The 15,404-nt window shown below is 38.1% G+C and overlaps 1 protein-coding gene across 17 annotated transcripts in view; it reads right to left on the reverse strand.

Annotated features, from left to right (window-relative positions):
- The window catches only part of MTUS1 (microtubule associated scaffold protein 1), a 129,814-nt gene that overhangs the window by 67,360 nt on the left and 47,050 nt on the right, over positions 1–15,404 (reverse strand). For 8 of the 17 annotated variants that reach the window (XM_054066480.1, XM_054066476.1, XM_054066481.1 and 5 more), the window contains 4 exons: positions 9,371–9,547; positions 4,709–4,843; positions 2,544–2,648; positions 1,271–1,315 (listed from right to left, as the gene is read on the reverse strand). In XM_054066480.1, coding sequence (XP_053922455.1) covers positions 1,271–1,315; positions 2,544–2,648; positions 4,709–4,843; positions 9,371–9,547 — 462 coding nt within the window. Of the gene's footprint in view, positions 1–1,270; positions 1,316–2,543; positions 2,649–4,708; positions 4,844–7,830; positions 8,036–9,370; positions 9,548–15,404 lie in introns of those variants that run through there. The other 9 variants (XM_054066484.1, XM_054066493.1, XM_054066487.1 and 6 more) reach the window with 7 other exon arrangements.

Consider the following 15,404-nt stretch of genomic DNA (forward strand, 5'->3'; position numbering starts at 1 on the left):
ATCAAGACACATGTTGCTAGCTGTATTATCCTCTGCACTTATATAAGGAATATATACGAGCTTATGAAACAGTGTCAGGCTACAGCTAAGCTAACATTAGCGCAGCCAAGTATTGATAAAAGCAACAAACAAACAGACAAGCACTTTGTGCAAAGTCTTATGCTTGCTGTATGACAGAAATCTTGACTCTTAACAGAAGTTATCTAGATAAGTACTCGCTCACGATTAATATGTAATTATGTTGTTTGGACACCCAAAATAGCAAAAGGCAAAAAAAACTAGACTCACATTGTGAGTACAGGAACCTAAAAACATTTTGCTACAGTACCAGAACTGATTTACCCAATAACTCCACAGTCAAATTCATAACATCTGTTTTACTATACCACCTCTTTCAGAAAGGCATCTGCTATTCACTCAGAGCACACAGGGCTTTCTAGAGATCTTCAATATCTTTCAAAAATGGCTTTTCAACAAGTAACTAATTACAAGCAGCTTTTAATTCATTAAATACACACTGCTGACTGGGAAACTAATTTAGACTGCCAACTCTCTTGAAAAGACCAGGAAATTGCTATGAGTAGAAACATCATCTGAAGACTTCTCTGTCTCCTGGCAGATAGAAACCAGCACCAGGTGTCCTGATTGGCATAAACACAAAAAACAAACCCAATATGTAGTCCTTAAAACTCAGCCAGATTTTAGAATGCCATCTGCCACTTAATCAGCTGTAATTCCTCCCTCTGCCATACAAGCAGACACACACATCAACACACTCAGATGATTTCAAATTCATGTAAAAGTGTAGTCTGCAGTGACACATACAGACAGCTGACACCAAAAGGTTATTTACCATCAACCTTCCAGAAAACCCTGTTATTCTGCATGACTCTTCTATTTATTTTTTTCAAAGCCACAATACAGAAGCTTTAATCATTACTTACCTCACTGTGGCTAAACAGCAAAAACTACATCCAAGTTTCATCACCATACTTATTTTTGGTTACAGTTGAAGCCTCCTTATGCTTCACTGGAAACACAGACTGTCACAGACTGCATATTCTAAGACCTGAGTAGCCAGAAGACAGTAAGTAGAAAAAAAACCCAGACTTTTCTTCATATCCCTTGAAACTGGAATTCAGTGCTGGTTTACAGAATTATCCATTGCAAAACTCTTCTTCCAAGAAAAGAGCCGATATACTAACATAATTTATAAACCTAATTTAAGTTGCATCACCAGAAAACACAAAAATGCGTTCAGAAAACTCACCAGAACCCAAAGACAGGCTTTGGTGTCGATTTCTTCCAGGAGCACCTATGATGGTCAGAAAGAAAAAAAAATTAAAAAAAAACGAGAATGACACTTCAAGCCTTTTCTAGATTCTTTCCACACAACTCCCTCAAACTTAACAATTTCAGTTCCTTTCTTGCAATGGCTGACAGCATGTTCAACAGCAAGATTTAGCATTACAAGGTTAAACTATTTGGAAAATGCATGATGAACTCCCAGCAAGTTAAACATTTTATTCCATTACAATTATCACCCTTCATTTAAGTGAGGTAGCACGGTTTTATGTTTTCCCCCTATTCGCAGGGGACCACAGATAATAAAAAACTATCCTCTTCATCAGCGTTATAGTAACATTTTTCCACATATATGCTATAGTTACTTTACCTACAAAAAGCAGGTATAAGTTATAAGTTACAAGTTCTTAAATGTGCTAGCAATCAAGTCATCTATAAATGAAAGCAGTGATAAGGTTAATTTACCATTACTGTATTTAACAGTCATGCGAAAACTGACCCAAAAACCTCATTATTTCATGAGGTTAAATAAATGAAAGCACTCTTTCAGACTGCTAGGTTTAAGTCAAGTGCAGAAGCGTATAAAACGTCTACTGACAACACCTCTCATCTTTCTTCAGGCTTTGCAAACAGTGTGTGATCTACAGCAGGTGTTTCAATAGGAAACAGTCTGCTTCACGCTGCTACTGTATACGTTTCCTGCACCTCAGCCACGCAAATGGAACTTTGCTCTCAACGTGAAAGTCATGTCTTACAAAGCTTGCCTGAGAATCTAGATCTATTTTTTTTATGCAGCCTGCTAAAAATTACTCATTTCAGTTGAAAGTTATAGATACAACAAGCATCAGATATAGAAATAAAGTGGAGTAAATATTATCCTCACCAGCCAAAGCTGATCAGCATGCTCTAACAAGAATCTTGTTTATATTAAACAAAAACTTTGCAAATCCAGTCTGTGTAGTGTCCTCAAGTATATGCACTTACAAGCAGGTGACAGAATATCATTTAACAGACATAATCAAGTATTCTGAGTCCTCATGTGATGCAAGTTTAACAGATAGTGGACAATGAATGCCCTTAATTTCCACCACAGATAAAACAAATACATAAGGAACACTGCAGAGTCAGTCTCCAGTACTGCGAACTACAAGGAAAAAGAGCGGGGTCTGAAGTCAGAGCATAGCTGCTCTTTCTCAAGACAGAAGGGTTCAACAATACAAGTGAAAAACTGACTTTACCCAATAGCTGATGACCTCTGGCCTCACTGACTTTCCTTGCTGATTGCACTGGCCCAGATGATTTTGGTGTGCACTGGTTCAGCGAAGCAGACCTTGCCCTGGCTCCTAGAAGCAGAAGCTTAGATTAGGTATAAAAGTAGAACTACGACAGCAGTTAAAGACATGCCTAAAATACTACATATTTACAGTTAACTACAAGATGCACAAATCTACTCAAATAAATACAAAGAGACTTCTTCTAGAAAACTTCAGATATATTTAAACTTAGCTTTGCTTTAGAAGAACTCACACTGGAAGAAATAAAAACATACTTTTAGTGAAGCCTCTAAGCAGAAGAAAACATTAGTAAAATATGTCACTTCAGCACCAAAATCAAATTACTCAAATCTCAAAAAAGCAAAAAATAAACCACAACTACAGAAACATTGTCTGAAAGGGACCTACAAAGGCCAGCCGTCCAGCCTCCCATTCAGAGTAGGGCCACCAACAGAGTAAGATCAGTTGACCACGCTTTTTTCTAGTTGAGCCTTGTAAACCTCCAGGAAAGGAGGCTCTACGGCCCCACTGGGCAATGTTTTAACTCCCACTCTACATTTGCTATTGTTTCCCATTGTCACATCATCTGGAACTACCAAGAAGAGTTTGGCACCATCACATTTGTAGTTGTCCTTTTCAAGTTATTGCAGACTGTTAAGATTATCTCTCCTTACTCTCCCTTTTGTCAGACTACACAGGCTCATAGGTAATGTAGTTAGAGGCTCTAATCATCTTCCTAAGCCTACAGTTGACTTTTCCAGTTTTAAACAGATCTCTTGAACTGCGAAGGGCCCAAAACACAACAGAACAGTCCAAGTAAGACCAAGGAGTCGAGGAGGGAATACCAGCTTCTTCTGGCAACATTGCTCCCACAGGTATTGCAGTTACACTTCTAGCACCCAGGTCACTGAAGATGTTGAGGAACGCACAGTTGTTTTGCGCATGTTAGACTCCAACAAAAAGCATCAGCTTGTCAGACAGCCATATACTTAGTCTTGTTTCAAGGTGATTTACAGTTTGTGGCAAATTGTTTCTTTTCACTGTTTACCATTTCAAAGCATGTCATTATAGCATGACACTTGGCAGCCATCTCTTCTATTTATTCTCAGTTATGTCAGATACCAGCTTAAAACTTAAGTGTAAAGCAGAAGCACGGTATTGAATTAGGTTTATCCAATTATAGTAACCAGTTCACCACAAAGATGGTCAGAAGCAAGCTGATTATAACTAGGATTTAGGAGACGAAGACAGCAAGCTTATTTATCTGCTCCTGTTATATCTTTAATTTTGGCCAGAGAATGAGTTGTCAGCTGCTGTTTGTGGCTTGAGTGGAGAAGCACTGATGGCCGATCAAGGGGTTCTGGTCGCACAAGAATAGGAACCAGAGTAGTGTTTAATACAAAACCAGAAACTACATTTATATTAATGTTTCCTTTAGCACCAGATGATGAAACACAATTGTCTTATCTCCATTAAAAATCAGAGCAAACCTCTGCTTCCACTTTGGTCAGTAGAAAAAATATAAAGAAAAAGCAGCACCAAGAGCTAAACTGTTTCTGGGACTCTTCCTTTAGAAAGACGGGATAATTTCATTAATTTACAGAAGATATTTTTTTGAATAAGGCACTATGAAACGAAATATCTCCAACTCCAAAAGTCCTTTCTGTCCTGAAAAGGGTAAAGATAATGCAAAGGCTGTATGAATACAAGGACAATGACAACCATTCAGGGTAGGTCCACCCTGCAGATCACCAGCAGCCATAGAGTCTATGCCTGAACCTTGTGACAGAAAAGAAACTCTTATTAAAATGACATAAACCCCACGCGATGACACCTGCCACACAGCCAAGTGCATTTAGTCCCTGTGCCATGCAAACCCTAGCCATATCACAGCACAGACCTTCATTCGCCTGAAATACCTCAGTCAATTAGGACAATACGAAGCACATTTTAGCCTTCCTATGAAATCTTACAAAACTTGAAGCACCACTGCTGTGATTTCACTTCCTTGCACTACTTTCAGAGACCACTAGATAAACACTGCTTCAGGAGGCAGCCACCTGCAGAAGGTGAGGTACCCTAACAGTACTAACTGTACTTTCACCCTACCTATAAACAGACCCATATACCTTTTGGACTTGACTTCAATGAGTGTAATCTAGGTCTTGGTACTGCTTTCAAAGGGACAGATCCCGAAGTACTGTTCTGGCAGGCTGGTTTTGAAGGCCATTCTCCATTCTTGACAATGACTGTGGCACCTGCAGCTGCAACACAGAACAACAAAGTATTGGCTCTAGGCAGTATCTACCTGGGGGGAAAATCACATCTTAAAACAAGCCTATTTTACTCCTGGCAAAAGTTAGGAGAAAATCAAGTTGGAATAAAAATATTATGACCACCTGTGATATCTTCACTACAGACAGACTGATGAACTGCAACAGATCAGTCTATGACTGTTAGAAACACTTCTTAGAACTAGACATGAAGTTTTGAACTATGCATAAGAAGGGGTTTTATATATAAAAGTATATTGATCCAAGATACATAAGCCTTCTCTTTTTGTACAAAGAAAATGCAGAAAAGAGTAAGCATCATTAGCATACAAAGACTTTCTGGCCACAGAGCAGAATGTTAAAATTAAACCCAAATAAAACTCATGGCAGCTTCCTCACACAACACCTTCCCCTGTTCTTGCTCATTTGAGCTGAGTGCGCTGTTTCAATGATATGGTGCACACACCACCAGCAGATTCTGCACTCCTTCTGTCCTACTTGCAGGGCACTAAAGAAATCATGCGAGCCCAACTGCATTCAGCAGCCACAAGTTTTATGAAAGGTTCCTGCAGTCTCAGTTTATAACACTGACCTCCTCAGTGACAGCAGAGGGCTGCCTACCCCACCCTAGTCCCAGAGCTGAAGTCATACAGCAAAAAATTCCTCAAAAAAGAGACAGACAGATCCAAACTAGGAAAGGAGAGACAGTAAGCAATTGCTACCTTACGTCAAAATCAGGTTTACAATCAACAGCAGAGTTGCTACAGAAGACATTTGCTTTCGTTTCAAAAGAACTTGTGAGGTTTGGGCTTATTGTCAAATGAAATTTCTTCCTTGAATAAAAGAAAATTGAAGTTTGGGGAAAGCATTATTTTCCCAGAAAAAAATATGAAAACATTTCTAAAGTACAGACTGAGCACACGTTGGTTCAATTACTAGAAAATTATGTACTGACAAGTCAAAGAGTAACAAATTGACATTGCATTTACTGGAGACAAACAAAAATTGTCACACTGGAACAGTTTCTCTCACTGTAGTTTTTTTCTCCAGTCATTTAAAGAAAAAAAAAAAAAGGGAGGTGGGGAAAGGGTGTCATACAATATCAGGTTTGTCTCAGACTAGTGTTTGGGCTTTTTTTAAATGATTTTATTTTTTTTAAGTGTTTTTTTTTTAAAGGCAGCATGAACTACATATCTAATGTTATTCATTGAAAGATAGAACATATAGTCTTGAGATTGCTATAGTATCTTTAAACGCACCAACATGAACCATGTAAGTTAACTGCTTCAAAAAGATGCTTTTAGACACTAATCAATACATTTTCAACCACAGAAACAGAGAGAGTTGCTTTGCATTTTAGAAACACATGCAACTGCAGTCTTCCACTTTTTTTTTTTTTTCTGGAAACTTAGAGCATCTTTACAGGCACAAAAGCTAAGTAGCTGCAAAAATCCTATACATGAGGAACAATTTGCATAACATATCCTTGACACAGTTATTCTGCCAGAATCTGACCCTGATAAACATCGGATGACTCAAATCACTTTGTTTTAGTGAAGTACTGAGGTCTGAAGCAGTCCTCAACTTTTTCTATAAATCCCTAAATGAAGGATTTTTGCTCAGAGCTCACTGTGAGCAGCTAAAAACCGCGCACAAGACGCTGTGCTACTTTTTCCTAAAGCAGAAGCGTGCCATGAAAGTAACACTTGGGGTACGGATGCACACTTCTGGTGCAGGACTCTTTAGGGCACTGTTTTGTCCTATTAGAAGCTCTGGAGTCATCTAACCAGGCTGTGTGCAGAAAGAAAAGCAAGTTTGATCACTATGCAATTCAAAGATGGTTACTCACAGAAATAGTTACTTGCATGGAGTAGCTACTGCAATCTTGAAATATGGACAGGTATAAAGTGATCTCACCTGGGCCAAGATCTGAAGCATTTGAAAACTTGGCACAGTAAAGAAATTTTAGTCAAGTATTGACTGTACGGAAATGCAGCTTGCGGTCAATTGCTATAATCAGCTTTTTAACTTCTGAAACACTATTTCCTTTATAGGCAATTAAAATCAATTCTTGCTCTCAAGAATTTAAAGGTTTAAACTCAAGGTTTTTAAACTTGAGGTTTAAACCTCAAGAGTTTAAACTTTTCAGTATGTTCAAATAACAGTAATTTCAGCTCAAGACTGAAATAGAGAAGTTCCTTCCACTGTTAAAACTTGTACTTTCCAGTGTTCAAACTGAGAGCTTGCATGCAAAATACGCTTTTACTAATAACAACATACTAACAACTAGCATTTCTAACCTCATGATTTCCAAACTTCTCAAACAGCATTTTTAGAGAAAAAAATCATAAAACTCCAGTTTTCATTAGACAAAGAAAACCCCTAACGCTGCCACAGGAAACTACCAATCCAAGGACATCTCATAACAAAGGGCTGATCTGACACAGCGGGAGAAGCCTCTTCTGAATTTTTTTTTCTCTGCTAACACAAGGCAGACTCTAAGAGACTTTGACAATTTATAACTGTTGAGAAGATCACAATAGTTTGTCGTAAATTTCAAGACAGTCACACCATAAGCCTCCCATCTTGATTTTTGTGTGTTCCATCAATCTAATAAAAACATAAGGTTTGCAAATACAGTTCCCCCCCCCCGCATTATTTTATAATAGGCTAAATGAAAGAATAAAAAAATACAACAACAGCACTGTATTTAATATTAAAGTACACAGTATATGCATTAATTCACTCCAATTTGATTCAGTCAAAAACTTTACCTCACTAACATACAAATTTTATGTAACCTGCACTCATACTCGCAAAACCTGACCATCACACATAAATTTCATCAAGCATAAGAAGTTAACTAAAGAAAAATCATCTTGCAGAAACTCAACAAGTCAAAACATTGCATAAATCTACCAGTCTCTACAAAATAAAATACATGCTTTAAAATAGAAATAAAACGGAATACAACCTACTTCTTTTCCCAGTAAACGTGGCTAACAAAGGAATAATACAAAAGCTGTAAGATCCCACTACCAGCAAAGTCAGTAAGGTAATATCACAGTGGCTTCCTGAGTCACTCGGTGGTGTTAGTGTAGAATTGATGAAAATAATAGGAGAAAAATTAGTTTCTGTGCAACTGCGGAGTCCTCCTGGTATAGTCATTTAAAAAGGATCAAAGCAAGCTTAAACCTAAAGAGACTGCAGCCATGTTCAACCTCTCATATTGCTCCTGCTTGCTCTTCGTGAATCGGAGTGGAAAAAATTGTAAGCTGGAAGGCAGTGGATAAAACAGATTAAACCAGCTAGCAAATCAGGCTAAATAAGGAGTCATCTGTTTGGATACTTAATCTGAATACACTTCTTTGTTACCAAGCGATGACCCTTTCCTTTGTTACAAGAGGCACCAAACCGAAGAAAGGACAAAGCTGCTTAAGCATTCCAGATACAGTCCTAAACCGAACAGCAAAAGTCAACATGGCTGTCACGGTAGCCGAACCAAGCTGGTTACACAGGAACACATACTGCATATTTTATTACACATACTATTATTCCTTTGAGGAATATCTTAGGTGTTCCTTTTTTTAATGAGGGCGCTACAAAGGGGGGAAAAATAAAACTAAGAGAAAATTTAGTTACACACGTATGCATATGCGCATACATAAATTAGAGACGCATTAAACCACAGTTCTCTTTTTAGCCTATTGAAGACAGATGTAAATGACATCTAGCACAAAGGAAAGGCCTTTGCCCAGTCTCCAAGATGTAAGAGACTATGTGGTAGTAACAGAATATTTGAATGTACTCATTTGAATATGTATAGCTAGGCGTACTAGTATGTTTAGCAGTTAGCTGTGTTATTTCTTTCATAATTTTTGCCCCTAGAACTCCTGGTACAGACGCTTTGTAAAGCTTCAAATCAAAGCCAATTCTGTTATTTCTCTCCCTAGTTTTAATCAAGGCTGATTTGGGGTTCAGGTAATACACCAATGCTTACAGTTATCTTAGAAATTATAGAAGTATACCCACACAAAGTTTTAACTTCTTTTGATCTCATCTGCACATTATGTCTTAAGACTCTGAAAGCAGATGAGATCTACTGCAAAAAGAGCATTTAGTATCAAAAATCTGTAACGCGCTCTTCCAAATATTATGACAGGAAATCCATCCATGCCGTCCAGACTTATTTCTAATTACACCATATGTAAACACAAGGAATTTTTTCTCAGGAAGACTCGCTGTTTTTGCAATTACTTCAGACCGGAAGAGGAGCTGTACTGGAACCTCTACACATCAAATCAAAATCTAATGCTCAAAGCTTCTTTAGGTGCCATGTCTCAAGAAGGAAAGTTTTAAGAGGCAAATGGAGTAAGACCCAGAACTAATTATAATTAGTATGACGAGAATTCACATAGGCCACTGTCAGACAGGACTACTTTCAAGGGGATTTTCCAAGAAGCAGCTGATGTTGGCTATCAGTTAAAACCCATAACCCAGACAGAAAGTTAAAATTACTGCTGAAATGACTTCGCTCACTCTGCGTGCTGCTGACTGATGAGATGCTAGGCGTTCTCTCAAGCACTGATCTTTTGACAGGCACTTTGGATTTGGCGAGCAGTTTACCCGAGCTAGCCCAGGAGGTTGTAGATTTTTTCACTGAGGCATGCTTCTCCCTTGGCAATGATCCTATACCTGTCAATTAGGGGGAAGATGGAGGGAGAGAAAAGAACAAAAGGAGTTGGAAAGAAACTTAAACAATTGCTTATTCTACATATAAGATTTACACATGAAAAATAACATATAAAAGTCTTGACCTACCTCATATTGACACGGTAAAAAAACCTGTAATGCTGAAAAACAGTTCAAGAATTTAAAGAATCCTGTTTTACCTGCATATTTATCTCAGGGACAAGATAAGAGTTTTATAGACTGGCCTTCGAGGCAGACATTTCCACGCATGAAAAGTCTTCCTAGCATTCTCCTACCTCTGTGCAGTATGATTGGCTGTACTGCCGATCCCATAAAAATAACCTCTGGCTCAAAGACAATCCAAGAAAGATTCTTTTGTTTGTTCTCACCCTCAAAACACGTTTTCTCACACCCCCTGCATTTGACCAGGCACTTCAAAAGATAATGTAGTTTCCAGGGCAAACACAACACCAGAGCATCAAACTGTTCTCTATTTGTTTAACGTACTGAAAACTGACTAGTTTTGCAGAACTAGTTAAACAGCACTGCCCAGAACCAAGTTTTTAACGGCCAGCTGGGGCAGGTACATTTTTGCATTAAATGCTCTTTTCATTTGAGCTTGTTTAATTAAAATGCCCAACAGCTAACTTGAACAGGAAGAATATCTATGAAGTATACATGTGTGCCATCTTCAGACAGGAGCTTACTCTTGTACTGCTAACAAAGCAGCTACACTTTCTGCAAGAAAATGCGAGTTTAGTTAAATTAAGCTTTTAGCTTATTTCTGAAAAGGGTGCACACAGATTAAAACTACAACAACCTAAAGGAAGTCATGTACACAAAGACTGTCTTTCCAGCACTGAGTTGACTCCTGTCAGCTCCAACGTCAAGATCTTTATTATAAGTCCTCTGAGTAACTATGGAAAAGACGTTTTCATTTTTGAACAAAAACAAAAATAGAGATATAGAAGACACCTATTTCTGATTTAAAATATTTCATTATTTACTATAATAAAAGACATTCTACAAAACATCTCAACTTCTGATGTCATTACCATTTTCAAATCTAACAGATGCAGTTTATCTTACTTGAAAAGAGACAGCTACAGTGTTTCAGATTTGACTTAGAACAATCAAGTTTCTATTTAAATGGGAAAACCCTTCCCTTTATTCTTGTCCCTAAAAACCACATTTTAATTTTGCTTAACCTACATAAAAGGCTGTTGAAATATGACAAAATTAGCTACTAATTCCACTTTATTCAACATCTGCAGGATCTCCACACTTAAATACCATCAACCAAGAAACCATCAATTTGTACTAAAACCAAGAAAGCACGACATTAAGAGTATTACATTAAGATTTAGGCAAGAAAAACATTCGCTCCCAATGTCTGCTTTTCAACAGTAGGTGGTGTGACAGGATTAGATAACGTGTCTCAAAGTAGTCTGAATCAAAGTAGTCTGAAGTGCAAAACCAGAAACAGCACTAATAAAGGAAGGTACATCCAAGCCATTTCTCTCAGTTCAGATCAACTTGGTAACAAAAGAGAAGCCCTACATACAACATATACTAAACATGCATTAGGATATTATATAACACACAAGCTTCAATGAGATATTAAACATGCTTTACATCAGACCTCTCTTCAGAGGTGCACTTCTACTATTTGCTTCGCCTTACTAAGCAGAACTGTGATCCTGTATATGGCTTTATGTAGCCTGGTATTATATCTCTGAGACAAAATCACCAGCCATATCTTACAATTTTTTGTCAGGTACTGCAATAGGCACTTGTACATATCCCACTCACTAAAGAGCATCCAACTTCTGTCATGCTATGACAACACCACAATCCACAAACTCATATTTACTGAAAATACCTCTGAAACACAGCATTCCAGACAACACATGTGAAATGATTTGTGTTTGATCAAAGAAGAAGAAAAAAAATTAACGCGACATCTGAACTTCATACAAGAAACCTAACAGATTTCTAAAACTTCCCATATAATTTCAAAAAGCTTGTTTCAATAATGGATCAACATACCAGAAAAGTAATTAACCCAGACCAATCTGATTTTTTTTCTAAAAAGCCTCAGAGCAAAACAAGTGCAAAACTCAAACAAACCCCACCTCCCCCAAACCAAACAAATAACAACAAAAAAAAGGTCACTGTAAAAACATTGCACAACAAGGTTGTAAAGCTTTAACTTACTAAGTCATACTTTTCAAAAGGCAGCTTGAGGATCAAACACAGCTTATCAGCTGCATTTTACTGTTTATGTTTAATGATGAAGGGTAGTATGCCTGATTGGTATTGTACTGGAATCGTTCATCCAGTTCAAATGGCACAGAAACAAAATCTTATTTTCTTCACAGTGATTTTCACCCAAGAGGGGTCAAGGCAAGCACGTGAAAACATACAAACTCTTTTCACACAGCATGCTCCTTATATATAATTTGCAGCCAGCCCAGCTTCTCTGCAGACGGTGGAACGCAGCAGCGCTCTAAATCCACTGCGAATTCAAACTCATTCAGTGAGCACAGCAACCTTTATGATGCCCAGTGTCAGAAGGATGTCAAACAGAAGACCCCTTGCTCTTTTCTTAGTTCTTCTACTGCTTAGTGCTTTCCTATTAGGCTTCAATTAAAGTAATTACTTGAGCAGTGAAATACATTTTTTAAAGGCCCAGCTTGAACGAGAATTTCTTTTAAGCTGCAATACAAGACCATTAAGCAATCTAGATATCTCTTGAACTAACAACACTGGTTTTAACCAGCATTTTTATAAGTACTATTCCGTAAGAAAGGAGTTGCACAGAATTAAACGCAAAGGCTTTGAGTACAGAAGCAGGAAAATACAGTATATAAACAGAAGTTACTAAAAACAAGCACAAAAGTAGGATATTTAGTAAACCATTATTATAAAGATGACAAGCAAGTGCATCAAAGTAACAGGATTTCAGCAGTTACTTAATCTAGTCACTGAAGTGTAATACTAGAAATATCACATTCCTCTACACTGAGGTAATGAGTTAACAGTTCTTTAGAAAAAGTCTCTATGCAACAGCCATGTTACTTCAACAGTGTTAAAGTGTCTCTTATACTGGAATGGAAACAACCAAAGAGCAAAGCTCATTTTTCTAGTGCTCTGGAGTCAGGTTTCACATGCTTACTTAAATAATCATCCTCTCGTATGAATCCCTCATAGGTGGTTATTGTCAAGAATAAGTTATAGCCTCCCTTAAGTAGCATTGGAGCCTAAGAAATTTCAACTGAGAGAATAAACATAGTATGCGCGAACTTAGGACTTTGTTGACACAAGGCAGATTGTGAAGTTGACTATGTAGTCACCAATTCCGAGATTCAAACTCCATCATTTCAAACTATATTGATGCATTTCACATCTAGAACTGAGCACAGAACAACTGATATTCACAGAGCTATGACACCTGGAAACAAATTGTTGGAACAATTTCCCAAACAGAAACTTAGGGCACACTAAGTGCAAAAGGAGTCTTTAGATGGATGCCTTCTGTCATCACTGTTTTTGTTTAATCCTAAAGCTAACAGTAATAGTTGGTTTGGCCTTGCATTGCCTTACCTCTTGAATGTGTTGCATTTTGAATTTTTGTGTTATGCTTTTCTGATTTTTCCTGCAAGTTTAAAAATCCAGAAGACTTTATTTTAGGAGTCCTCAACTTCTTAGCTTCTTTTTAAAGCTAAGAAAAGATGAAAAAGCCCAGTCTACATCTACAGTACAAGGTCTTTAAAGCAAGGGAAGTAAACCTTCAAGAAAACATGCTCCTTTCAATATATGCCAAAAAAAACCCAAACAGGTAAATCATGGAAAGACAAATTGGACTTCAGTATTTTTTCCAACAGACCATTCTTAACATAAATGTTCTTACAACTATGGCTGTTATTTTGAGCAATATTAACAGATTCCTGATGGCTTGCAAGCTCCCTCGGTTGCCTGATCTGTCATTTAACAATATTAGTTATACTATAATACGCTATACATATATGTGTTCTTTCAAGTAATAAAGAGTGGTTAGAGCGTGTTCCACAATCCTGCTAAGACCTACAGCTAATCTCTTTCCAGTTAACCCTCTCTTTTAAGTCTCAAATCCCAAGCAAAACTACCAAAGCACACAGTTATGTTAAACTGTTAATAATGCCTGAACTGCTAAACATATACAAGGACTACGACAGGGAAAATTAAGTTACTGCTGGGTCTTGAAATATTTACATGAGACAAGTTTATTTGCTCAGGGGATACTAGTTGATCAGACAACACTTTATATACTAAGGCAAGACCCAACTCCCCATCCGATGCAGACTCCCACAGTATTGTTCCCCTTCACCTACAACCTATATGGAAGTGGCTCCTCTTTGGCACAGGTATCAAGGAACCAGCAGCAAGCTAGTGCCAAAAACATAACCGAACTGCTACATGGGTAGGTATCATGTGTTCATCCTCCTACAGTTCAATATTGTCAGACTAAAACCAGAAAACTGAACATCAGTGCTACAGAACGTTACATTAGCAGTTAAACTAAACCAACCCTTTAAAACTCTCCACTGCCAAAAAAGCAGTTAGGATGTTTTCAGTTGGTGGGAGAAAGAGGAAAAGGATAACATTCATGTAAGTCTATTGATAAATTTCACTTTTTCCCCTTCATATTTGGCCCAGCTATGAAATGTGGTAGACTACCCCCCAGCGAAACGCTTCCATGATCAGAGAAACTCTTTCTTTCCCTATCTTTCCCTGGGATCAACTCCTTGCATGTGACCTCTCCAGCACCTAAAAAAAGCCCTTCTCCTCCCTGATCTCAAGTCTGAATTTATATCTGGTCACCCACCTCTAGTACTGTCTGCCATCATGCTGCCTTTGGATTTACTCAGTTTTAAGTTTTCCTCCTGTAGGTTGAACTAGAGAACCACCATGAGAGACTATGTACGCACATTCATGCCGTCTTCTCCTATGACCCCAAGCAGAAACAGTCTCCAGACAGCAGGCAGTTTTACGCCACCTTCCCAGGGCAGCTGCACAGTGGTGGCAAAGCTTGCCCATTCTGGCTTTGCCAGGAGACTGTCACAAGCTGTCTGCATCCCTACTTAAACAACCCCCAACCACTAGCTTTAATATAGCTATTGGAAAGTTCTGTCCCTTTAGTAATAGTGGGCACAAGGAGAAGTGAAATCAACACACTACAAGGAAAGCTGAGGCAAAAGAAAGCCACCAACCACATCCAATTGTGCTTTGCATTACTATCCAGGTTTTCATACCACACATTCCTTCATGTTACATACTGAGAATTTTTGCAGCTTTTGTACACATTATCTATAAATGTTTAAAGATTCTATTGCAGGAGTTCGTGCATTTCTTGCATGACAAGAGAACCTAATTGTAGCAAAAGTTAAGTACGATTTTCTTCAGGAAAAGGACTCCTATTTCTCTCTTCCTTTACCACTACTGAGAGAATTCAGAACTAACCAGTACAGGTGAAGAGTTACTTGAAGACACACCAGTATATCCTTGCAAGTGAATGACTAGGTACCAAGAAATTCCTCTGCAGGGAAGCAGTGCATGCCTCACTCCTAAAGGAGCACATTCTTATAGATGCATCTACATTTCTGACAGCATTGATATGTCAACTGTTAGTATCAGCCTCTGCAAGCACGATCACACTTCTTGCTATAGTCATAACACATTAAAATCCTAATGGGGGCTTTTATCACCTGTAAGAAGTCTGGGAACATCTGTGTATGGTTACTGATGGCACCAGAAACAAAGTTGATAGGCTGAAATGCTCCCCTCTGGAAGCTGGAAAGCAATATGATACTGGAAATAA

Source organism: Cuculus canorus, chromosome 4, assembly GCF_017976375.1.
Source record: "Cuculus canorus isolate bCucCan1 chromosome 4, bCucCan1.pri, whole genome shotgun sequence".
Taxonomy (NCBI): domain Eukaryota; kingdom Metazoa; phylum Chordata; class Aves; order Cuculiformes; family Cuculidae; genus Cuculus; species Cuculus canorus.